The sequence below is a fragment of the Maylandia zebra genome, linkage group LG23 (genome assembly GCF_041146795.1).
Source record: "Maylandia zebra isolate NMK-2024a linkage group LG23, Mzebra_GT3a, whole genome shotgun sequence".
In the NCBI taxonomy this organism is placed as follows: Eukaryota; Metazoa; Chordata; class Actinopteri; order Cichliformes; family Cichlidae; genus Maylandia; species Maylandia zebra.
The window spans coordinates 25,899,881-25,925,564 of record NC_135188.1 but is presented as its reverse complement, the minus strand read 5'-3'; the positions used below and the strand labels follow the sequence as shown (position 1 = coordinate 25,925,564).

At 40.3% G+C, this 25,684-nt stretch overlaps 1 protein-coding gene across 3 annotated transcripts in view; it reads left to right on the top strand.

Moving 5' to 3' along the window:
• Positions 1 to 25,684, top strand: part of ptprnb (protein tyrosine phosphatase receptor type Nb) — a 56,971-nt gene that overhangs the window by 13,730 nt on the left and 17,557 nt on the right. Inside the window, exons 2-13 of one of the 3 annotated variants that reach the window (XM_024799206.2) lie at positions 9,881 to 9,931; positions 15,966 to 16,076; positions 17,062 to 17,167; positions 17,242 to 17,404; positions 17,618 to 18,017; positions 18,546 to 18,689; positions 18,914 to 18,948; positions 19,276 to 19,463; positions 20,912 to 20,998; positions 21,856 to 21,935; positions 23,252 to 23,316; positions 23,451 to 23,660. In XM_024799206.2, the coding sequence (XP_024654974.2) occupies positions 9,881 to 9,931; positions 15,966 to 16,076; positions 17,062 to 17,167; positions 17,242 to 17,404; positions 17,618 to 18,017; positions 18,546 to 18,689; positions 18,914 to 18,948; positions 19,276 to 19,463; positions 20,912 to 20,998; positions 21,856 to 21,935; positions 23,252 to 23,316; positions 23,451 to 23,660 (1,640 nt within the window). Of the gene's footprint in view, positions 1 to 9,880; positions 9,932 to 15,965; positions 16,077 to 17,061; positions 17,168 to 17,241; positions 17,405 to 17,614; positions 18,018 to 18,545; positions 18,690 to 18,913; positions 18,949 to 19,275; positions 19,464 to 20,911; positions 20,999 to 21,855; positions 21,936 to 23,251; positions 23,317 to 23,450; positions 23,661 to 25,684 lie in introns of all 3 variants that reach the window. The other 2 variants (XM_024799205.2, XM_004563287.5) reach the window with 2 other exon arrangements.

Here is a 25,684-nt window from a genome sequence, read left to right as displayed (position 1 = left end):
CACAGCTCGTGGCCATAGGTGAGGGTAGGGACGTAGATCGACCGGTGAATTGAGAGCTTCGCTTTTACACTCAGCTCCCTCTTCACCACGACGGACCGGTGCAGCGTCTGCATTACTGCAGCTGCAGCCCCAATCTGTCTGTCGATCTCCGGCTCCCTTCTCCCATCACTCGCGAACAAGACCCCGAGATACTTGAACTCCTCCACTTGGGGCAGGATCAAGGGAATGGAAAACAGGAGGGAGACACAGCTGGGAGAGATTAGGGCTAACGAGACAGGGGAGCAAAGCTGGACACACTAACATAAGACACAATCCTTCAAAATAAAACAGGAAAAAATAAACCACTAAACAAAGACGCAGACTGAGAGGCAGAATATAACACATGGCTCTCAAACAATACATGGGACCACAATTCCTTAAACACGGATAAACAGAAACATGAAACTCTAATCATTATTATTATTAACCTTTATTTAACCAGGAAAAGTCCCATTGAGATTAAAAACCTCTTTTGCAAGGGAGTCCTGGCCAAGAGGCGACAACACGTTGAAATTACAAAGTTACATACATATTATAAATAACAATTACATTTTAAAAACATTTTTCTCTGGCTCTCTCAATCTGGACTTAAAAGCATTTAATGAAATAAGATCTGCTATCTTCCAGTCTTTTTGCATCATGTTCATCATCATCATCATCACCACCATCACCAATACAAGCGCTACAAGAGAATAAGAAAACAATCCATAATGAAAAAACACACCAAAACATAACAACTCAAAATACTGGGTCAAACTGACCCAGAACCGTGACACTGAATAGATTAAAGGAGAGAAGCGCCTGGGAAACTACGAAACGTACAAACCTGTTTCCAAAACAGTTGGGCTGCCGTGTAAATGTAAAAAAAAAACCCAAAATGCAGTGACTGAAAATCTCTTGAACCCATATTTTATTAACAATAGAACACAGAAAACTTTTAAAATGTATAATTTTAAGAAGAAAATTAGGACTTTTTAAAAAATTAAATGGCATCAATATATCTCATAAAGTTGGGACAGGGAAACAGCTGCTGGACTTTTGGGAGAGGAATGTTGTCCCATTCTTGTTTAATTGAGGATTCTAGCTGCTCAACAGTCCTAGGTCTCACTTTTTTTTTTATTTCATGATGCTCCAAACATTCTCAGTTTATGCTGGACTGCAGGCAGGTCAATTCTACAGGGTGGGCCATTTATATGGATACACTATATAATAAAATGGGAATGGTTGGTGATATTAAAGTCCTGTTTGTGGCACATTAGTATATGTGAGGGGGCAAACTCCTCAAGATGGGTGGTGACCATGGTGGCCATTTAGAAGTCGGCCATCTTGGATACAACTTTTGTTTTTTCAATAGGAAGAGGGCCATGTGACACATCAAACTTATTGGTAATGTCACAAGAAAAACAATGGTGTGCTTGGTTTCAACGTAACTTCATTCTTTCATGAGTTATTTACAAGTTTCTCTTTGTTCACAGCCATTGACATGTCGAAGAGGTTAACACATGAGGAGCGGATCGAAATTGTGTTGATATCTGGTGAACGCAGTAACCGGGTCATTGCAGCAGATTTCAATGCAAGACACCCTACGAGACCACCCATCTCCCATGCTACAGTTAGCAAACTGCTTGCTAAGAAACTGGTTCAGTGTTGGATTTGCCAAAATGCGGACGCAAGAAAACTGTCACTAATGAAGAAACATCAGTGGCTGTCCTAGCTTCATTCAACAAGAGTCCACAGCGTAGCACTCGTCGCATGTCACTGGAGAGTGGCATTAGTCGAACATCCCTTCGGCAGTTATTAGCCATTCACAAATGGCAACCTTACAAACTCCAGCTGCTGCAGCATCTCAACGAGGATGACCCAGATCGGCGCACAGAATCTGCAGAATGGGCAAAACAAAAATTGGAACAGGACCCTCAGTTCACGCAGAAGATTTTGTTCAGTGATGAGGCAAACTTTTATGTGAATGGTGAAGTTAACAAACAAAACCACCGCTATTGGTCTGACACTAACCCACATTGGATGGATCCCTCCAAGACTGTTGGAACAACAAAAGTGATGGTTTGGTGTGGTATATGGGGTACAACGATAGTGGGTCCATTCTTCATCAATGGAAACCTCAAGGCCACTGGATATTTGAAATTGCTACACGATGATGTGTTTCCCTCTTTATGCACTGAAGCTGGCACGTTCCCTGAGTTTTTCCAGCAAGATGGAGCACCACCACATTATGGGTGCCAGGTCCGAGCATTCCTAGATGAACAGTTTCCTGGAAAGGGGATTGGTCATCGTGGGCCAGTTGAATGGCCCCCAAGGTCTCCCGATCTGACCCCCTTAGACTTTTATCTTTGGGGTCATCTGAAGGCATTTGTCTATGGTGTGAAGATACGAGATGTGCAGCACCTGAAACTACGGATACTGGATGCCTGTGCTGGCATTTCTCCTGCGGTGTTGCTATCAGTGTGTGAAGAGTGAAAGAAGAAGGTTGCATTGACAATCCAACACAATGGCCAGCACATTGAACACATTTTATAAGTGGTCAGAAACTTGTAAATAACTCATGAAAGAATAAAGTTACGTTGAAACCAAGCACACCATTGTTTTTCTTGTGACATTACCAATAAGTTTGATGTGTCACATGGCCCTCTTCCTATTGAAAAAACAAAAGTTGTATCCAAGATGGCCGACTTCTAAATGGCCACCATGGTCACCACCCATCTTGAGGAGTTTGCCCCCTCACATATACTAATGTGCCACAAACAGAACTTTAATATCACCAACCATTCCCATTTTATTACGGTGTATCCATATAAATGGCCCACCCTGTAGAAGGTTGCTAAGTATTGTCTTGGTGAGATATGTAAGGCCTTCTCTAAAAAAGACATTGACTGGACGGGAACATATGTTTATACCTTTCAGCATTGATGGTGCCTTTCCAGATGTGCAAGCTGCTCCAAAATTTCCTGTTCCAAGATTTTTGTTTTTGTTTTGTTTGTTTTGGGTTTTTTGCAGATTGGTGAACCTCTGCCTATCTTTACTTCTGAGAAACTCTGCCTCTCTAAGATGCTCTTTTTATACCCAATCATGTTACTGACAACTTTCCAGTTAATATTCTTGGGCAAGATACTAACCCCAAGTTGCTCTCCGATGCATCCATTGGTGTGTGAATGTTGGATAAGAAGCATTTGCGCATAGAAAAAAGTGCTTGTATGAATGGGCTAATGAGGCAAGTGAGTGCTTTGAGTGCTCAGTGGAGTAAAAAGGCACTATATAAGAACCAGTTTATAGAAAATCATCTGTTAGAGTTAATCTTCCTCACAGTTCTCCTGATTATAATCACCTTTATAAACTTTAGGTGTAGTTCAGTGTCAGTCAGTCAGAAATGAAGAAATAGGCCTCAGAGCTCAGAGGGGTAAATTCTTTGTCAGATCTCTTGTTCACAGGTGTGAATGCTTTGTTTTATTTTGCTTGAATCAATAAAGATCATTTTATGTCCAACAGAGATTAATGTCACCTTTCTAACATTTTGGGCCTTTTTTCTCAAACGAAGATGAGACATTGAGAAAAAACATTCATCCGGCAGTTAATCAGCATTGAATGGTTTGCTGAGATGCCCATCTACAGTGCAGTTTTCTGCCATCATACCGTGACACTGTGATACTGTTTTCCCCAACCATCATTATTTGAACTGGGTTGTTTTGATGTTGTTTTCTATGGTTGTTTGTTTTCTTGAGTTGCTTCCAGATGTGAGAGCAAATGATTTCTTGTGGAATAGATCAAAACTCACATGAATGCATTTCATCCTCACCCACCAGGGAAACCACAGATAGCAGTGTGGTTTCTAGTGTCTTCTTTGGAAATTAGCTGATCAGAAAGGAGCTTTGGTTCTGATGGCTGCGCTCCTGTACAGATGCCAAGATGGAGCCGGAGCTGTATGTGGCCTCGGAGGAGAGATACTATGTGATGTACAGTAGAAAGCCAGACGGCGACTTTACACAGCATGTACTCTGTTTAATTAATGTGAGCTGAGGGGAGAAGTTTGCCAGAGAAACGAGGAGTTTCCCTGGAGAAACGTGCTACTGTGAGTGTGACAGGCTTTTCTGCTGAAACTGAATCATGCAGGAGAGCGTATGGCAGAGTCTGTTTCTATGACTCCGTGGGTTAAAACGCTTTCCAGGGGCACAGCTTCTAAATCAGTTCAGCTGCAGAAAATCTCCTTAAAATCTATGAGTGCTTTCTGTCTGTAAATGAGACACGGAGCTTCTTTTTCTTAAATCTGTAAAAAAGCAGCTTTTGCAGGCCTTAGCTGAGTTACAGCTGGGGCAGGGATCAAAATTTTTAAAAATGCTTTATAACCAGCATATTTGGGTGATGTGAGAGGAAAATTGGAAAGCCTCCACGTTTCCTGGGTTCTAGCTAATCCATAAAATCTCACCTGTCAGGCAGGTTCGGGCGCACCCCTTTGAACACCTCTTTGTGCGTGTCTTCCTTTTTTTTCTTTTACTGTATTTACTTCCTTCACGTCAGCTTTCAAGATCATTTAGAGATATTTCTTATCACTGTTGTGCTGATGATATTCTGTTTTATATCACTTTTTAAACCTCAGTGAGTTAATCAAGTTTTAATTGTACTGAATTGTTTGAATTTTATAAAATCTTGGATGTCAGTTTAACGAGAATAAAATAGAGATCTTTATTGCAAGCCTGGTCCACCCAAGTCCTTAGAAGTCTGAGTTCACCCTCCTTTTATTTTAACCCATCCACCAGGGATACATTTTGACATCCTATTATATCCAAATCTGAGATGGAGATTGTTTTTCATGCTCGTCCTTGACCACTGGAACTCACCAAACCTCCTCGGAGTGTCTCTAGCTTTGGTTCCTCATCAGATCAAATGTTCCCGTGTCACATCTCTGCTGATCTCACTGCGCTGGCTCCCCATCAAGTTTAGAGTTAAACTCAAATTTCTGGTGTTATGTGCCTGGCAAAATATATATTAGTAAACTTTTGCAACGATATGTCACCAGCATCTTCTGATCAGCGGTTATTTGCCATTCCCAGATCTTACCTAAAAGCTGAAGAAGGTGACAGAGCCTTTGTATTTTGTGGCCCCCACTCTCTCAAACCCTCTGCCCTCCAGTCTATGATCTGTGAGCTCTGTGAACTCAAAAAGCAGCTGAAGTCCCATCTTTTTAAAATAGTGTTTGGGTAAAATTTCATTCCACATTTATTTATTTTTTTGTTGTTGTTAATTTTATTTTGATCCAAAACACCTTGGGATATCTTAAAGGGTGCTATTAAATAAATTTACTTACTTACTTCCTGCTTTTTGGGCATCATTTATAGAATTCCAGTAACCTACTAATCCAGGTCTTGTATTTCCTCAGTTTGTCATGGAATAAAGAGGGAACAAGCCTTACTTGGCCATGAAGCTTTTTACAAGTTGCTATGTCACTAGTTGCTATGCTTGCCATCAAAGATTGTTCATCCACCTGTTTTCCAAATAAGTGTCCTGCAGTTTTTCCACACTTGACTCTAGTTTAGCCTTCTGTTATATCACCTTATTCATCTGTCTGTTTTGTGCAGTGCTTTCAATTTGATTTGCATTTGTAATTAAACTTGGCTCCACCCTTCTGATTCCAGGCAGGAGATGCTGCTGAACGGGCCATGGGTGGGGCTCAACTCTCACTGCTTAACCTACAAGGAGTACACGTTTTTTAAGCCATATGAAACAGCAGTAGTACAAATAAAAAAGGAGATGAAAAACAAAAGAATCGATCGATCTTTTTTTCCCTCTTTGGTTTATTGTGCCACTGATGAAGTCCACAGAGATGATGCGTCAGTGAAAGGGAGAGAGCGATGGCTGAGCCACAGAGCGAGCTAGAAAGTGATCGAGATGAAACAGAGAACTAAGAAATTTCTGCTTCTAATAAAAAAGAAACAGATTGGCCGTAAGCGAGCAGAATAAAATAGATGGAGGCGAGATATTACCTAGTGCCTGTTTCTATAAACAGAAACACAAGTAAGACATTTTTCTAAAGTCACCTGTGTAAAAACAGCGATCACTGTATCAGAAGAGTCAGCTGAATACTATTCATTGCAGGAAAAACACAAATAGTGCTGTGGCTCTACTCATCAGGATTTGTGCTGTCTGTAGTGTTAGCTGTCTTTTGTTTATTGCCTGTTTTACTATAAATGGCTATTTTCTTGCTTGTTTTCTATAAGGCTTACCTCTGGGGCTACCCACCATCACCTGAGAGGAATTACTTTCATTTTGTCTCATTTCCCTCCTGTTTTTCAGTCTATGCTGTATAGACCATCATGCCTTCCTTTTTACTCTTATCAAGATAATTGTTGAAGCTCCTCTTGTTTATTTGGATTTATCATTTTTATCTTATTTATTCCAGTATTTCTATTTATGCTTTCCTTTTGGCCTTTAATTTCAGCCCAATAAAAGGCTTGTTTTTTGTTCAAGTTTGTCTTCATGTCGGCCTTCTCCACACATAACGTTTTAGGCACACATGACATAACATAATTTCATGGATATTTCACCTCACTTTAGTTTTATTTAAACAGTACCAGCTCACAGCAAGAGTCATCTCAAAATGCTCTGAACTTTGGAGTAAAGAACCTACAATAACACAGACAAAACCCCAACAATCAGACGATCCCATACGAGCAACGAATAAGACCATACGAATGAATAAGACCATATGAATATGGTCTTATTCATTATGAATATTATTCAATATTCATTATTATTCAATATTCAATATTGAATTCAATATTCAGTCAATATTATTCAATATTATACTTATTCAATATGAATAAGACCATACGAGAAACAGTTGGCGACAGTGGGGAGAAAGAACTCTTATATACTGTACTCCCATGTATGTTTGCACATGTTTCAATAAAATGCAGTACCTATTTCCTGTTTTCCTAACAAATAAATGAGGGGTGGCTCAAGACTTTTCCAGAGCACAGTAAGACACAAGAAAATCTACTGTAAAAACACGTTTTAAGATTGTATGTAGTATTGACTAAGGCAATGGTGATTATGATTTTTGCCGTAACCAAGAAGTTTTAGTGCTGTGTTTCTTCCTACCGCAGCTTTAAGTGGATGGAGGCTTTTGCAGTGTTGAGTGTCTCTAACCTTCACTGTAATTATTAACCTGCTGGCTACTTAGCATCTAGAGCGTTACCAGCAATTCGCCAGCAAAGTCAATCCAGACTTTGTAGTACTACAAATTTTCAGTTCGGTAGGAGTATTTTATGGTTAACTCATTGTCTGTGTATTCAGCTAATGATAATAGAGCATGTCTTTTTTTAAAAAGAATAGTATTACCTGTGTATTTGAAACAAAACCTCAACAAGCAAAAATAATGTTGTGAAATAAGCATCAACAAATCATTTGTAAAAAAAATAAAATAAAAAGGATTTTCTGATGCATGAAAGCTAAAAAACATCCCCTCTTTTAAAAAGTTTGACTTACTTTGAAAGTTCATTTATTTATCTTTTTAATACTTCCATATCAATGATGGCAATCAGCCACCCATTCTGGATGATTAATTCATAGTTTAATTTATTCTCTTGTTCTGGTTTCTCCTCTGTGTGGATTTCTTATTCTTCTCTCATTTTAAGCTGATTTGATTTTTGATTTTTGTTGTTGTTGTTATTGTTGTTGTTTTTTACTAAATTTAATTTCCTCACATGAAACTAAACAAACTGGTCAGGGTGGAGATTTTTGACAGTGCATCCATCACTCTGCTCATTACAGACTTAATTACACTGAAATTCCTTCTTATTAGCTAGCAACGTCGCATTTCAGAGGCGCTGATTGAGTGACTGAAATCTTCATGAAACAGTCGAAAGGAGGTTATGGATGGATGAATGGATGGATGGGTGTGTGGGTGGTGGAGAAAGGACAAAGCAGAGATTAGTCATCAGTGTGGAGTTTGGTCAGAGGGGTGGCGAACAGATGGATGGACGGATGGAGATCTCTCCGCTCTATGTTTAGCCCTGTGTCAGATTTCTGCTTTAATGGAGATTCCCTCTGTGATATCTGCTGCAGAGGTGGCTTGTTTGTGTCGTCATGTAGTCAATACTCAGGCGGACTTTGTATAGATTAAAGGTGAAGCAGAAGAAAAGCCTTGGGATTTAAGAAAATAGCAAAATAACACTGACATTTACCTAAAGGGTCCTTTTGCACAGTTTCATTGTCGCTTTCCTGCTGTGTGATACTGACATCCTCCTTATAGATGGTATTTTTTTTTGTTTCCTCCGGCATTGGCCTCAAGTCGTAGCAAAAACAGAAATACCACAGTGGGCAGTCGTCTTCTCTGCTAGATGCAAAAACACTCCCACCAGGAAACACCAGAAGCTTGAAACACAAAAAAAGAAAATAAGTAGTTCAACAACACCAGAAAAGATTGATGTTATTTGATGCTGTTATCTGTAGAAATATATATGGCGTGGGCTCACAAAGTGGCTTGCAGATGTGCATTTGTATGTGCAGCTTTGGTTGTTTGCCATTTATTGGAACGATGCATTAAAGCAGCAGTAGCCGGTGTGACTGGGCCTCCTACTGCATGCATGTCTAAGGAGGCTGAGATCTGCACACATCATAACTCGCAAAAATTTCTTATTGGTTTCAAAACTTATTTGCTATTTTTTTATATTAATCACAGTTTACAATATAAACATAGCACTGTAAAAAATTAACCTCAAAACTTGCAACTGAGACTTTTATCTCAGCAGTAAAATGTTTGATGAAGCCATAGATCAAGGGAGAAGTTTGCCCATTTTCTTACAGGCTTTTTCTTTAATCACACCACATGAGTCGCCCCCTGCTGGACATTAGGAAGAATGTAGCTTTAAGGCTGTGGCTTAAGCCATTTGTATTTACAACTCAATGCAGTCTACTGATGCTGACAAAATATGAGTTAAAAATGAAGGTTAAATGTTTAATTTGTGAGCACTGAACAAAAAAACAAAAAGCCTATATGAAAGAAGCAATTGCAGAAGCTTTGCCGCTAATCTACCCGACCTCTAATGACAATTAGGTCACAAACTTTTTGGGCTGATGGAAAATAACTCTGCTATTCTTATCTGAACCGACCCACGTGCCATACCCTGTTCTAAGGCTTTGTGTTTATCAGAGCTGCTGCAAACGTCTGTGGGATTTTGAATGCCGTTTCTGACATTGGAAGCTTCATTTTGTCACTCGAGAGCTGAGAAAGCTATTAAAGTCTGAATTTTTATTTGTCCTGACAGCTCAGACGGTGGAAGCTAAGTTGGTGGGCACGCAGGCAGTACGCTGCATGACAATGTGCATTTTCTCAAGTTATAAATGGGTACTGTATAGAGGATTATATAAATCCTTAATGAATATCCAACTCAAACACATAAATAAACAGAGCAGAGCGAGTAGCTTCACGTCTGCAGCTGTTTACTGCCTCGCAACAGATTAAGCCCGGGAAAAGGTCAACTGTAACGTACACACATGCACACAGATCCATCCGGACTCTTAGCAACACAATATTGATGTCCAACACAATGTAGCTCTCTGTCCCAGGGGGTTTCCCTGCCTCATTTCTGGCTCTGTTTGAGTCCTGCAATTAAAAAGAAAAAAAAAGAGTTTTACAGAAACGCAAATGAGTTCATGTTTGTCTTTTTGCTTGTAGTGTGACAAACTGGAACTGATAACCCTATTTAAGGGTTCTTAAAGTCTTGAAACAGCCATCAAAGGTTAGGAAAACGTGAAGAACTGACAGAAATAGTCAGTTTTATAGGCTGGTTGTCTTTGAATTCTTATGCATCTTCTAAATTTGTGTCTGCAGGTTGCTTGTTTGAGAAGAAGCTGTGTCCCAGAGATCAGCTGTGCAATGATGGTGAGTATCAGCTCTTTAATCCAAGTTCATACAACACCTTACACCCGTTAGATCAGTTACTGTTCTGTTCAATTCTTTTTATTTATATAGCGCCAAATCACAACAGCAGTTGCCTCAAGGTGCTTTATATTCATATAAATGGAGTTTCATAGGTTTTGCAGCTCTTTGGTTCAAAAGGGTTTATCACAAAAGTCTGGACGATGTGGAGTTGGGGCAAAATTTCACTGCAATATCTCATCATCTTCAAGCTGGGCTGGAAAATGCAGAAGTACCAAAAAACTGCAGGTCCTCTAACAGCCACTTGAGGCCACCACCTAAAGTGAGTCAACCCCCATAGACCCCCATGTTAAATTGTCCAACTTTACAGGAAACAGGTTTGGATACATTCTTTCTTCATAGCAACATTGCACTGGGTGATTTTTTAAAAGATTACTTATAATCCTCCACTTTGAATTTTATTAAGGCTTAAAGTCGCGGGCTCTTTGATTGACAGGTGAGTGTTGACACAGGCGGCTGTAGCTTCTCGCTGTCTGCTTGTTGATACAGACGGTCCAAAATCTCTGTGCTGCTGTTTTGGTGAGTGAAATGGTAGAATTTTATTGATCTGTATTTAGAGCAATGCTGAGGCACGGCCACTGATAGATCCAGAAGAACCTACTGGAGACATTATATATACATACTGTCTTGTGTGGAAGTGGCAAGAGTTCCTGGGGAGCGTGGAACACCTGCTCACCTTCAGATAAGATAATGGATGAACATGTCGCACCAATTAGCTGTTATCTGTGTCCAAGCATTGTATCAATATAGTCTATGAATCCAGCTCACTAACCAAGTTAATTAGCCTTCACTGATAACTTAGCACTCCATGCTCTCTGGTGGCCAGAACACTAACTTTGACTCTTTGAGAAACCAACAGGTGATGAAATCTTTTACTTATATCAGGTCACTGTATTTCCAGTTGTTATCCCATAAATCAAAACTGTGCAACATTATGAAGAAGTAACAAACTCGTTCTCTTATACGTAAAAGATTGATTTCAGGTCAAAGCTGCTGTTCTGCAGTTTGAGATTCATATTTCTATTTACGGTGCTGTGTTTTCACTTTCAGCACTTTCACTTTATCTTAATGTAGAGTATTATTGTACTTCCACTTTCAACATGAATACTGTGAATACTAAATAAGTTCCTTTACTTTAAACTCAGACACTACAAATTTAAAACTACAAACCCAGTCTTGTTTTAGTTAAAAATGAAGCTAGACTGTTTCAGCTTGTAGGTCTTAATGTTTTCATCGTTTCAAAGTTTTTAAATTCTTAATACATAACTTGACCCGCGAAGGCTGCTGTTATTTTGCATTGCATTCTGGGTCGCTGATGTAAACTGGTGGCATTTCAAAGCTACGATCACAGATCTGCTATTTCTTGGGGACGGGAGTTTACATGCATCCATGAACATAATCAGTGATCCATGGTCGCCTACACGGTATTGAAAGTCCAACTTTAAGTCATCAGATACAATCCTATTAAAGGAACATTTTGGATACTATAAATACTGCTACTAATAAAAAGAATAAAAAGAATACTTAGAGTATTAAATTGTTAATAAACAATCAGAATATTCCCTAAAGTACATCATTAATTTTTGTAATGAAACTCAGATAAAAGGCATGTTTACCAGGACAAACCATCGTGGCAGTGGCCAGTCTATATTTATTTATTTATTTTCATAATTCTTTTTAATTCTTCTGCTTGGGTTACCTGACCCTTTAAACATCCAGTTTTTTCCACGAGTTAAATTAGAGCTCAAACTTCCTCCTCAGTAGGGAGCTCATATTTACGATAACCTGAATGCAGCTTAATGGGAATAGTAAATTGAGTGAAAGTGAGTGATCCCAGCAGGCTCCCGTTACCGCGGCACGCTTCAGGAAGCTCTGGCACGTCCCCTGTCCATCACGCAGCCTGGAGCCCATCAGATGTCACGCCTTTGACGGCTCTGCTTATAATCGCTCGCTGGGTTTCCGGTTTCCTCCATGCCTTTTCAAACGTTTTGAGGTTGTCATTACGAGAGCAGGCACACGGGCGTGCACCTGAAAGGGGCGCCTGCATTATTGATGGCATGTTACCCCTTCCTCCCTGAGGATGTTTTGTTCCTTGTTTTTACCTTGAGGTGGAACATGCCGTGCCAAACATTTGATGAATCCAAGAACGAGGCTTTGTGAGAACACGCAGCTCGTTTTCTCAGCCTGGCACATCTGAACTGAATATTCACGTAATTGAAATAATTTCAAGACCTTTGGGGGGAAAAAAGAACAAATCTGATGGATTTAAACATGTTTAAAGTTATTCTAGACTGCTTAATGATTTTCATTTTTTATGTCCTTCAACATTTGCAGTTTGGAATAATGATTACGAATCAATTTGCTACCAAACTTCATTCAAAAATCCTCTCATTTTGTGTGTCTGACCATTTGTAGTCTTACAACATTAAGATTCATCAAAAATGTAGGAGTCTTCAAAAAAAAACACCCACTTTGAAGGTCCTTTTTTTGAAGATGTAATTATTTCAGCCTGTGTCATCATGTATAAGAGGAAAACACCCAGACTGCATTTTAAAAACAGCCCATTTTATATGCTTAAGCATCTGTAAACACACATTTCCAGACTTCATGAAGATGCACAAAATTATTTCTGAATACATCAAAAGTGACTCACCCCAGTGGTTTCATTTTGGTGCTTTTTCTTGTGAAGATGCATAAAATAGTTAAAAATGAACAAAATAACCCATTTGGTGTGTCTTTATTAAACACCTACAGTTTGTGTTCACCATCTGGAGGGTTTGAATAAAACAGGTTTAGCTCCATTCTGAGGTAAAAGGATTGCAGAAGGCATCTGTAATCTGTGCAGAAATGGCCAGACTGAATTTTGCACACTGCCCATTTTGTGTGCTTTCCATCACATATCCATGCCTCAAAACGAATCTTCACCCAAACTGTGCTCACAATATTTTCTTATGCATAAAAATGATCATTTCTGTGTCCATAGACGTGCAGTATTTAGAGTGTACAAAAAGACATCTTTAAAAGCTTTAATCATTTCTAATCTGGGCTAAAATGCTTGAATAACACACACACACACACACACACACACACACACACACACACACACGTTCTCTAGATTTCATTCATGAAAAGGTCATTTTGAGTTTTTCTTATGAGGTCAGATGAAAATATTTCGCAGTAAAGTAATAAAGTGATGCAGACTGAAAGACTAAAAATAGGGTTGAATGTTGTCAGTGCATTAGCATTAGCGCACCCTGGGTTGTTTAATTGTCCTTAACAAAGTCCCGGTCCTGGGTTTGAATCCAATGTCAGTCTGCCTGGGTTCTTCGTGTGTACCTGAAAAGAAAGGTTTGTTAGGTTAACTGGTGATTCTGAACTGGCGATCTGTCCGGAGTGGCCGCTGCCTTTCAGACACTTGTCCTGGATTGCATAAGCGAGAGTGGATGGATGGAAAAAGACACACTGTGTGCAACTTCTGCTGTGTGTAAATAAAACAAGCTGCAGTCTCGCCAAAAAACAATAGAAGCTTTATTCATTTGCTGTCTGAGTTTTCACAGCAACTCCAAGCCAGTATAATCCTAACTAGTTCTGGTTAAGTGGCTGCATAAATGAGGGTGGCTGTTTCATGAAGGGCGACCGACATCAAATCAAAGTCAAATCAAACATGCAGATTGTCAAGAATGAGATTTCCATACCGGGTCATCAGTCAGGACATGGATTAATAATGACCGCTTTCAGTGCTGTGCTGGTGGAAACTGTGCACGTTAGGAGGTAGCGAGAGAGAAGGAAAGGAAAGAGTGTGGAGATGACAGTAGGGACTTGTGCTGGTAAAGGACGAGACCTAGAGCAGGCCCAAGGACAGGCTGGATTAATTCAATCCATTTCAATTTTATTTATATGGCACCAAATCACAACAACAGTCATTTCAAGTCACTTTATATAGTGATGTAAACACCCTACAATAACCCAGACAATCAAATTCCCCCCTTTGCGCAAGCACTTGGCGACAGTTGGAAGGAAAACTCCATTTTAACAGGAAGAAACATATAAGGAGAACCAGGCTCAGGGAGGGACGGTCATCTGCTCCAACCGTACTGCAACTGGTTGGGGGTGAGGAAGGGGAGACAGGATGAAAGCCAGAGATCAATAATTGCATCTCCTGGCTGGACTTGGAAAGCCTCTGTTCTGATTAGGCTGCTGCCCCCACAACCTGGATAAGTGGTAGAAAAAGGATGGACGGAAAAGCTTGAATGCAGATTTGTGTCCTTAAACATCTGCAATATGTTTTCAGTCTCTGTAGTGATGAAATCAAAGAAAAGTGTTTCAAGACTCTAAAAATAGACAGACTGCTTTAAAGCTTTGATCATGTTTGTTTAAAAGCTTCAATGGGAGAGAACATTTCACTGCACTTAAACATCTGTAGTTGTGCATTTTGAGTTTACTAAATGTGATTCAGGACTGTGTAAGACAAAGACATCTTTTGTAGCTTTAAGTATTTGTAACTTGTGTTACACTTCTTATCTTGTAACATCTGTAATCTTAAAAAAGAAAAAACTTCACCCATGTAACTGCCTGCACCTCTGCAGATGTCACCGTTCAATTTGAGCAGCTGATGGATGTTTGTGAGTGTTGTGCTGAAGGATGAGTGTAAAAATTATTTTTCTATGAGCTGCGTCAGTTGGGCAATAAGATTTACAGGAAGTGAGGGAAGCGACGTCAAGATGGAGAAAGAGATGAAGATAAACAGAGTAATGCAAGAGGAAAAGAGTAAACGAGGTCTCCCTCCGTCAGACGGCTCCCAGCCAATCGCAGGTCGATTGGCTGAGAGCCGTCTCTATGACAACAGTGACATCACTTGCCTGACGACCGTGTGTCTCCCTTGTGTGTGTGTGTGAGATGGAGACAGAGGTGATGACTCACCACAGCCCACACTCACACACAAAACCACCACCACAGTGAGTGTGTGTGTATGAAGCCAAGTGTGTGTTTGTGTGTACACGTGTGTGTGCATGTGCTGTGTTCGTGTTTACATGCATTACATACAGCATGTGTAGTGTAAATTATTGATGAGCGCTCATACTGCTGCTGCTGTCCTGGTAAACTCAGAGCAGTTGCTTGTTTTTGTTCTTCTCATTCTTCTTCTACAAGGAAAGAAAACAGCATTTAAACTGCAAAGTACGGTGGCCCTGAGGGCTCAAAACAAACCCAGCTGAGAAAAACACAAGCTAAGAAATCTGAAGTGAGAAAATTGCAAAATGCTGAAGCATTGAAAGAATGTTTAACCCGATGTAGCTTCTGGGTGTGAACGGACAAGCAATGCTGAAGTACCTTAAACCTACATTCTTTTTAATGGTCAGCAGGTCAGTCCTCTGGTCCATGGGTACCAAACTGGACTATGTGACGGGAAGGAGCCCACAAAATTTCACCTTTATATTAGTCACCATGGTAGGGGTTTTTAGGGCTAGAAGTGAACATATTTGGGCAAAACAGCCAACATTGGCTCTCACAGTAATCCATGCTGTAAAGCTACTTTTGGCTGTTCCTTTATAATGGAGTTTTCCCTTCCCATTGTCACCAAGTGCTTGCTCATAGGGGGCAACTGATTGCTGGGTTTACATCTGTGTCATTGTAGGGTCTTTGCCTTACAAGCCAAAGAACATAGAGGAGACTGTTGTTCTGATTTGGTGGTATATAAATAAAGCTGAATTGAATTAATTTATTGAGTCTATGGGGATTGACTGGCTTTTGGAGCCATGCTGACGCGGACATTGAAGAACTGCTGGTTTCATTTTTCATGGGTTCTTCCATTGCCCTGCCTCTTCAGTAAGTTCAGTTTAGTAGATCTTTGCTGACAGACAAACAAACCACCTTATGGCTCCTGCTTTAAAAATGCACAAACATTTTTTATGGTGTGTTGATATGTGGAGTTTTGTGGTTGCTGTCATGTTTGGCAACAGTAGAATCTCTTTCTGTGCAGATGGTTTGTTTGGACAGTGCCAGGCTCCTCATCAGGAACCCGTCCAGTATCAGGTGTCTGTACCCGTCCTGCACAAACTGCAGGAAGTCCTCAAAGACCTGATGGTTCAGGGTGAGTCTCTGAATACAGCGGCACACTTTTAATTCAGCTCATGTGCACTAAAACAGAGGGGGGAATATGGTTTCCTCTTTTATGTCTTCGTGATTATTGCATGTGTAACAATTTTTTGGCTCAGTATTAGTTTTTTTTATTTGTTATAATTGAGCTATATTTTGGGTATTTGCAAATATCCACGTCTACATTTGTAACAGCCAATAAATGCTCATTTTGTTCACCATAGCTGCAAATACCCAGTTAACATCACAGAGTCTCGCATAAATAAGTAAATAAATAACTATGCATAACAAATGTTAGGGAACTCTGTTTATGTGTTTGAAAGAAGGAAAATATCTGTCGATATATTGGATTGTTTTTAACAATCACCACATATCAGTATTACCATTGGTCTAAAAAAATCCTCTGTTAATTGGGATTTATTTCTTGTATTTTGCTTTCTGTGGCCATCGGTTCTGGTTATTTTTGTCTTAAAGTCATCACTTTTTGTCATTAAGTGGTCTTTTTTTTCTTTTTGTAGTCCTTTTTTGTCCATTTCATGTAGCTTTGCCATTTTTAAAGTTATTTGGGGCTTTTTTTGGTGCTTTGTGCTAATTTTGCCCTTCCTCATCTTGTCTCTCTTTATATTTACAGATTGTTTTTCTGGTGGTTTAGTATCTTTTGTGGTCATGTTGTAGTCATTTTATGTCATTTTTACACATTTTTTCTCTATCTGTATTAATTTGGCATCTGCAAGTGGATGTTTGATCTTTTTTGTCATCATTTTTGCCTTTTGCCTTCATTTTGTATTATGCTGTGATTATCCTTTGGTTCTTTTTAGTAATTCTGCATCTTCTAGTCACCTTTTGGACATTTTGTGTCATCACTTTTTGTTCTTTAATGGTTTCATTTTGTTCTTTTAGCAATTCTTGCTCCCTCATTGCAGTTGTTTTTTTTCTTTGTGCTGTCACTCTTGGTGATATTTCTACATGTGGCTGCACAGGTCTTAACTGGAAGGACGACATGACCCAGGCAATCATCAGCCGAGAGCTGAGCCAAGTTCCCACCGTTGAAACCCACTCTAAACTTAATGAGAAGTCACCCAAACTGTAAGAAGAGCTTTACTATCATTAAAAATGGGAGGGTAGCATCTTAGACAAGACTGAGCTGTTTTATTTCTTAGGTCCTCCAGGTTGCTGGGCCCCAGTCCACAGAGGGATCAGGGTCCTGAAGATCAAGCTGACCCCAAGATGATGCAGCAGTATGTGGACTACATGGTCCTCAACCCCTCCCGGTCTTCTGTCCACATGCAGACACCCCTGCTGGACCCATACACCTACCACAAGGTGGGAGGAATGTTCAGACAAACACTTCAAAATAGTTTACTGAAACCCTGCGGCAATATTTTATTATGCAGGGAGAAATCCCCAATGTGCCGGACACGTTTAAACCAGAACATCTCTGAAAGCAATACATTGTTATTCTACTTTTGTGTTTCTCTGCCCCCTAGTGGCCAAAGCAGCACATGTCTGTTGTGTGTGTGTGTGTTGTTGCAGCAGCAGTACGGCTACCAGGAGGAGGAGGAGCGCTCCCTCAACTCTCTGGATGATAACCCGGCCCTCCCGCTCCATCCCTCCTCCTATCGCTCCAGATCTCGAGGAAGTCCTCTGGACCGAGACCGGCAGCTCCTCCAGGATCTAGTGTCCTTTTACCTCACTTCTCCTTCCTCCTCTTCTTCTTCCTCTTCCTCACCTGTTCAGTCTCTTCCCCGCCACAGAGGAGCAGTAGCAGCAGCAGCTGGCCTCCCATCCTCACTGTCCTCCTCATCTTCTTCCTCCTTTTTCCCGGAGCTGGACTTCCCTCTGGACTATGGTGAGGACTACGTTTCCCAGGTTGCACAGCAGGACCCAGCAGAGAAGAAGGCACAGGATGAGTACGATGCCCTGTCAGAACTGGATGGTGAGCGAGACGAGAAAAGAAGACAAGTCATTATTTCTTTTGTCCATCGTGTTTATTTTTTGTGTATTTCTTTTTTAAATATTGTGTGTGTGTGTGTGTGTGTGTGTGTGTGTGTGTGTGTGTGTGTCTTTCTGCTCACTTTTTACTCTTTTTTTTCCCTTTTTCAGGGAAATGTTTGTAAATTTTTACAATTTTTTTCATTTTTCATCCATCCATTGGGCTATCCATACTCCTGTTCCATCCCTCCAACTCTTTATTCAGTTCAGAGCCTGTCTCAGTCGTTATTGGGCGAGAGGCAGGATACATCCTGCACAGATCACGTGGCTGTCTCGGGGCTATCCATTATCTAACTTACATTTATTATAATGTAACCAAAGAAAGGCAAAACTTTGCTCTTGTGAAATGTAGCAGAGGAAAAAACTGATAGTTCACCTAATTAAAAAAATCCACAGTAGTAAAGCTGTGTTGAAGGCTGTTATCTGTAGATGTGTCCTTCAGTGGTTAAAGTGCTCTGTGCTGTATTCGTAGAGCGTTCACTGCAGAGACTGGCTCTGCTGCTCGATCACTACGGTCTCGACATGAAGGACTTGTCCCCCGAACAGAAAGAAGATCTGCCCGCCGCTCTGAAGCAGTTGCAGCTGGAGAGCTCCTACGCCCAAAAGGAATCCAAAGGTCGATCTTTTCACTTCACTAACATCACAAACTTCACTGCCTTCTTTAAAGCTGCAGACAGGCAACAACATCAACAGATATGCTGATCTTTGAAGGACACATTCGAAATTTGTACCTCCAATAAAGTAAAGATCCAATCAGATAAACAAACCTGTCCACCATTTGCATTTAAAGGGTTGAAAAAAAAGTCTCTTCAGCATGTTTTCTTTTTGTTTATTCTTCAGATAAATACGGGAACAATGCTGCTACAGGAAAGAAGGTAAATACGTTGCTTCCCACCATAAACGATGTGATGGTTTATCTGTTTATTAAAAAAAACAAAAACATATCAGAATACAGCAAAAACACAGTCGTGTACATTTTGCCTGTCAGTGCTTCACAGTCTCTGGTTGTCACATCAGAGCTAATCTCTTCTTGTTCAGGGGCTCAAAACGTTGCCTGCATTTAGAGAAAAATTAATCTAAGGCAATAATTTCAAGCTAAATTAATTTGTTTATAAATCTCATAAATCAACAAGTAAATAAGCAAAAATACTCCTTCATTATCTATTTCCAATCAAATGTGTTCATTTATCTTCTTCTATCAGGTCTCAGAGGGCTCAATGGCCTATAAAATGTCTGCCCAGGAGGCTCCACCCTCCAACGCCAAGCCTCCGACACCAGAGGGAGTCCAGAAAGAGGCAACACCCACCACAACAGTCAATCAGGACAAACTGGGGAAGAAGGATCCAGTAGGTCAGGTGGACGAATTTGGCTACATCGTCACCAATCAGAGGTATGCTTCCTGAGTGTCTGGCCAATCAGGACGCCTGAAGGTGTGAGTGGACAGACATCTCGTTATGTGTTGCTTTCATGTTTGTGGTGAAAGGAGTCCACATGCTGCTCACTAATGTGGACGCAGCAGCACAACTAATGCTGAAGGACAAACACTGAAAAATGGAAGAAAAGGATAGAGACACGGGTGTTGAAATAAAAGGAAGGAACTAAAGGAAAGAAGACTGGAAAGAAATAATGAAAGATAACTGAACAAATAAAGAAAGAAAGAAACAGTAGAACAGAAAAGAAATGAAAAGAAGAAGTGGAAAGGAATGAAAGAAGGAGCGAAATGAAGAAACTGGAGTGATGAAATTTAGAAAAGGAAGAAAATAAACAAGAATGAAGGAAAAAAGGAAAGAAAGGAAAATGACCGAAGAAAGCAAAGAAGGAAATGAATAAAAGATATCTGTCCATCCATCTGCCTTTCATCCATTCACCACCAGTCTTGCAATCCATCAGTCTGTCTTTCCACCCATCTGTCTGCTTATCCATTTCAGGCTTGCAGTGGTGCTTCAGCCAGTCCTAGTCGTTAGGGCCAGAGGCAGGATACATCCTGGACAGATAACAGGGCTGTCCATCCATTAGTCTAAAATTTCTTGTAATGTGACCAAAGAAGGTTATTATTTGCTCCTGTGAAATGTAGCAGACAGTTCACAAAAACCATAATCTAATATATAGCAAAGTTGTGTTGAAGGCTATTATCTGTGACCTTGTCCTTAAGTGATTAAACTGCTCTGTGCTGTGAGAAAGAAGCAAAGAAGAAACTGATGACTAAAAGAAGAAAAGGCAGGAAGGAAACACTTGAACATACAAGGAGGGAAATAAAGGAAATGAAAAAATCAAGGAAGGAAATAAGTAAACACAGAGCAGTGTGAAAATGGAAGGATGTAAAAGAACTGACAGAAGGAAAATGGAAGAAAAGAAAGAAACAGAGGTATTAAAAATGGAAAAAGGAAAACGAGGAAAGGGGGGAATGTATGTCAAGAGAAATTAAACCAAAAGGATTAACAGAGAAAACTGTGTTGAATAAACAACAAGGAAAAAAACTATAGGGAAGAAGACTAGAAAGAAGTAAGGAAGGCTTAATAAAATAAGTGAAGAAATAAAAAGGAAGGAGGTAAGAAAATTAAAAAGAATGAAGAAAGGAAAGAAACTGAGATATTGAAATTAAAAGAAGGAAAGACACCTAAAGACAGGAAGGAAGGAGGGAGCAAACGAAGAGGAAGAAAGTAAAAGCGCCGACCCTGAGCTCAGATCAGGAAATCAGAAGCAGAAGCTGATAAAGTGACTGTCAGATGGACTCAGATTCAGAGGTCAAAGGTCTTCTTTAAATCTTTGAACGCTGCTGTGTGTATGTGTGAGAGAGTGTCTGTTCATGTGTGTGTTTAAATGTGTGTGTTTTGTCAGCCCCCTCAGTCTGAACGACGGGGTGCGACTGCTGGAGCTGCTGTCGGAGAGGATCGGCCTCTCCACCAACTCCTTCATCAGAATCAGGTAGGAGCGAGGACGTCACTGCTCCTCAACCCGCACAAAAAATAAGAACGAAAAATCTAAAAGAAAAGGAGACGTCCTTTCTGGCTTCAGCCTCTGGATCCTCGCTCTTTGGTTCATGAGGTTCCCCAGACCTGGTGAAGCTGGACGGCAAGCTGCACTGACTTTCTGCTCGTGGAAGTGATTCTTTGACCTGCTTCTCCTCCTGCTCCTCCTTCTTCCTGACCCTGCAGAAAGTTCCGGCCTGCAGAAATCTCCTTCTTATCCAAGCGGATTTCTTTATTAACATCGGCATAAACTCCATGTCTTCACAAGATTTAATAAAATAGTAGCAGTTACAGTTTATTCAGGACATTTCAATGAACAACAGAAAAAAAACCCATTCAATTGAAGAAGTAATAAATGCAATAAAAAAATTAATATGCACAAAAATACGCCGCTGTACCTCAGATACAGGAGAACTGTAAGTAATTTTAATGAAATTGAAAGTAAAATACTGAGTTCATCCCAAAGAAACATCTCAAAGAGTCGTTATTATATTAAAATCGTTTCCATGTATCTGGATAAAGTAAATATTAGAGCAGGTTGCTGCTCTAGAATGAGTAAACATTCATTTTTACTTAAATTAAATTAAACATGAAAATATTGAGGACGCTGTTGCAGATTTTCGCTTCTTAGAAGAAAATGAGACTCGTTTAGAGAAGAACTGACCTGAGGAGATTTCTGCAAAGTGTCTGTAAAAAGTAAAAGTGCTCTTTGTTCTCCTGTTGCACAAACTATTAGATTAGGTAACTTATGTTCAGCTGGTGTTTTAATTCAGTGTAAAACTCACCTGCTGGGCATTCTCTGCCTCTCTGCAGTGTGGTCGGACCTGCAATCACCTTCAGGATCAGACCCAATGCCAAGAACCTGACAGCCGCAGATGTGGCCGACAAAGCTGGTACGCCACCTGTTCACTTTTTAGCGCTGCCCGCTGCAACGCTTCAGTTATTTCAGTGCTGTGTGTTCAATCAAAGCAGTCACAGAGGAGAAGACCAGGAAAGAAGGAAGGGGGGAACAAAATGGAAGGACAGAAGGAATAAGGGATGAAATTAAGGGACTAAGTAAGGTAGGATGAAAGGAAGGAAGAAACTGAGGAAGGGAGGGAGGTAGGAAAGATGGATGGCAGGAAAGAAGAAAGAAGGAAGGGAAGGAAGAAAAGATAAGAAAGAAGAAATGTTGGAAGCAAGGAGGAAGGGAAAAAGAACAAAAGGAAGAAGACAACGGAAGGACAGAAGGAATAAGGGATGAAACTGAGGAACTAAGTAAGGTAGGATAAAAGGAAGGAAGGAAGAAAGAAACTAAGGAAGGAGGGAGGTAGGAAAGATGGATGGTAGGAAGGAAGAAAGAAGGATAGAAAAGGTGAAGGAACAAAAAAAAGTGAGTAAGGAAAGACAAACGAAGGAAAAAATAAAAGCAGAAGTGAAGGAAAAGAAAAGAAACTGAAGGAAGGAAGTGATGAGGAATATGAAAAGGAAGGATGAAGGAATGAAGAAAGGATGAATTGAGGAACTAAGTAATGATGGATGATAAGGAAGGGAACTGAGGAAGAAAACAGAGAAGAATGGAAGTGAGGAAGGAAGGAGGAAGGAAGAAATAAAGGAAGAAAATTTAAGAATGAAGGACAAAGGAAAGGAAGGAAGGAAAGAAAGAAAAAAGAAGAAAGGTAAAAGAAAAGAAGATCAGACAGGAAAGGGAACAAAAGAACAAAGGAAGGAATCAAAGACAAAGGAAAGAATTAAGACAGGCTTGAAGAAAAATAAAGAATTGAAGGAAGAAATGTAAGAAAAATAAGGTAGAAAGAAAAATGATTAAAAGAGAAAGGAAGGATGGTAAAGAAGAATAAACTAATTGAAAAAGAAAAAATAGCAAAGGAAGAAAAAATAGGAAGGTAGGAACTGTATAGTGTGTTCAGGACAGTGAAACAAAGAAGGACTGACAGAGGAAAGAATGCAAGAAAACATATGAAAAGGTTTTAAATGTAAAGAAACTAAGAAGAGAACAAAACTGGACGAAAGGAAGCTTAAAAAGTAGGAAAGATGCAAAGGCGGTTTTGTGTCACAAACATCACAGGTGTAAAGTACTTTTTCCTGCTATTATCCGAAACATATTATCATCTGGTTTCTCCATCATTTACACTAACAGAGGTTTATAAAGCCAGCTGATGAGGGAGCATCTTTAAACTTTGGTTTATTATTGATTGGCTGGTTGAATCAGTTGCAGAGAAGAACTTCCTGGAGTCTGAGACGGGCTTGAAGGTGCTGCAGAGCGGTGTTGGAGAGGTGAGTGCATTTACACATTTATCTACGTTCATCTTAAAATCAGTTCTGTAGGTATTCACTGTTGCTGATACGAGTGGTCAGAGGCTAACAAAAAGGAAGCTGAATTTAGGCTTTTTTCTGCCCACTTGTTACAGAAGAATAATGGGAAGTCTTTGCCCTTGGCGACCAGAGTCCAGCCCCGCTCCCGCTGGGTGTTTGCAATGCTGGTGGCCATGGCCTGCATCGGCGGCATCCTGGTGGCGGCCATGACCATCACCTGCCTGCGCCACCATGCACACCGACTGGCGGCAAAGAAGCTGGGTCTGGGACCAGAAGGAGGCAGCTTCAGCCACCAGGAGTACCAGGTGAGGGCGTACCTCAGGATACAGCAGGTGTACAGAAATGAAATTTCAATGAATGTTACTGCATTGGCACCATGTGGTTGAAATTTTAATTAACTGATAGTTGAAAGTAATAGTGCTAGCAGATGGACGTTGAAATATTTGGATAAATGGCCAAGATGGAAAGAATAATAGGCAATAACAAAAGGTTATAACCAGTATAGGCAATAAAAATTCTAACAGTCCGCTAAAGTCAATAAAATGGAAATATGATGTACAGGGAGAGCAGAATTATTAGGCAAGTTGTATTTTTGAGGAATAATTTTATTATTGAACAACAACCATGTTCTCAATGAACCCAAAAAACTCATTAATATCAAAGCTGAATGTTTTTGGAAGTAGTTTTTAGTTCGATTTTAGTTTTAGCTATTTTAGGGGGATATCTGTGTGTGCAGGTGACTATTACTGTGCATAATTATTAGGCAACTTAACAAAAAACAAATATATACCCATTTCAATTATTTATTTTTACCAGTGAAACCAATATAACATCTCCACATTCACAAATATACATTTCTGACATTCAAAAACAAAACAAAAAAACAAATCAGCGACCAATATAGCCACCTTTCTTTGCAAGGACACTCAAAAGCCTGCCATCCATGGGTTCTGTCAGTGTTTTGATCTGTTCACCATCAACATTGCGTGCAGCAGCAACCACAGCCTCCCAGACACTGTTCAGAGAGGTGTACTGTTTTCCCTCCTTGTAAATCTCACATTTGATGATGGACCACAGGTTCTCAATGGGGTTCAGATCAGGTGAACAAGGAGGCCATGTCATTAGTTTTTCTTCTTTTATACCCTTTCTTGCCAGCCACGCTGTGGAGTACTTGGACGCGTGTGATGGAGCATTGTCCTGCATGAAAATCATGTTTTTCTTGAAGGATGCAGACTTCTTCCTGTACCACTGCTTGAAGAAGGTGTCTTCCAGAAACTGGCAGTAGGACTGGGAGCTGAGCTTGACTCCATCCTCAACCCGAAAACGCCCCACAAGCTCATCTTTGATGACCAGCCCAAACCAGTACTCCACCTCCACCTTGCTGGCGTCTGAGTCGGACTGGAGCTCTCTGCCCTTTACCAATCCAGCCACGGGCCCATCCATCTGGCCCATCAAGACTCACTCTCATTTCATCAGTCCATAAAACCTTAGAAAAACCAGTCTTGAGATATTTCTTGGCCCAGTCTTGACGTTTCAGCTTGTGTGTCTTGTTCAGTGGTGGTCGTCTTTCAGCCTTTCTTACCTTGTCCATGTCACTGAGTATTGCACACCTTGTGCTTTTGGGCACTCCAGTGATGTTGCAGCTCTGAAATATGGCCAAACTGGTGGCAAGTGGCATCTTGGCAGCTGCACGCTTGACTTTTCTCAGTTCATGGGCAGTTATTTTGCGCCTTGGTTTTTCCACAGGCTTCTTGCGACCCTGTTGACTATTTTGAATGAAACGCTTGATTGTTCGATGATCACGCTTCAGAAGCTTTGCAATTTTGAGACTGCTGCATCCCTCTGCAAGATATCTCACTATTTTTGACTTTTCTGAGCCTGTCAAGTCCTTCTTTTGACCCATTTTGCCAAAGGAAAGGACGTTGCCTAATAATTATGCACACCTGATATAGGGTGTTGATGTCATTAGACCACACCCCTTCTCATTACAGAGATGCACATCACCTAATATGCTTAATTGGTAGTAGGCTTTCGAGCCTATACAGCTTGGAGTAAGACAACATGCATGAAGAGGATGATGTGGACAAAATACTCATTTGCCTAATAATTCTGCACTCCCTGTATATGTGAGAAGCGAATGTCCAGGTTCTGCTTTTTATTCCCAATGTATGAACTGACTTTAATGTAACTTGCTTTAATGTAAAATGAGGCTTTCCCCAACTCTCTCAGCTGCCTCCAATCACCTTTTTTAGTGACAAAATAGTCCATTCAGATGCTTTATACAAATACAAATCTATATAAACACTTAAGAGGCACAACACAGTGAGAG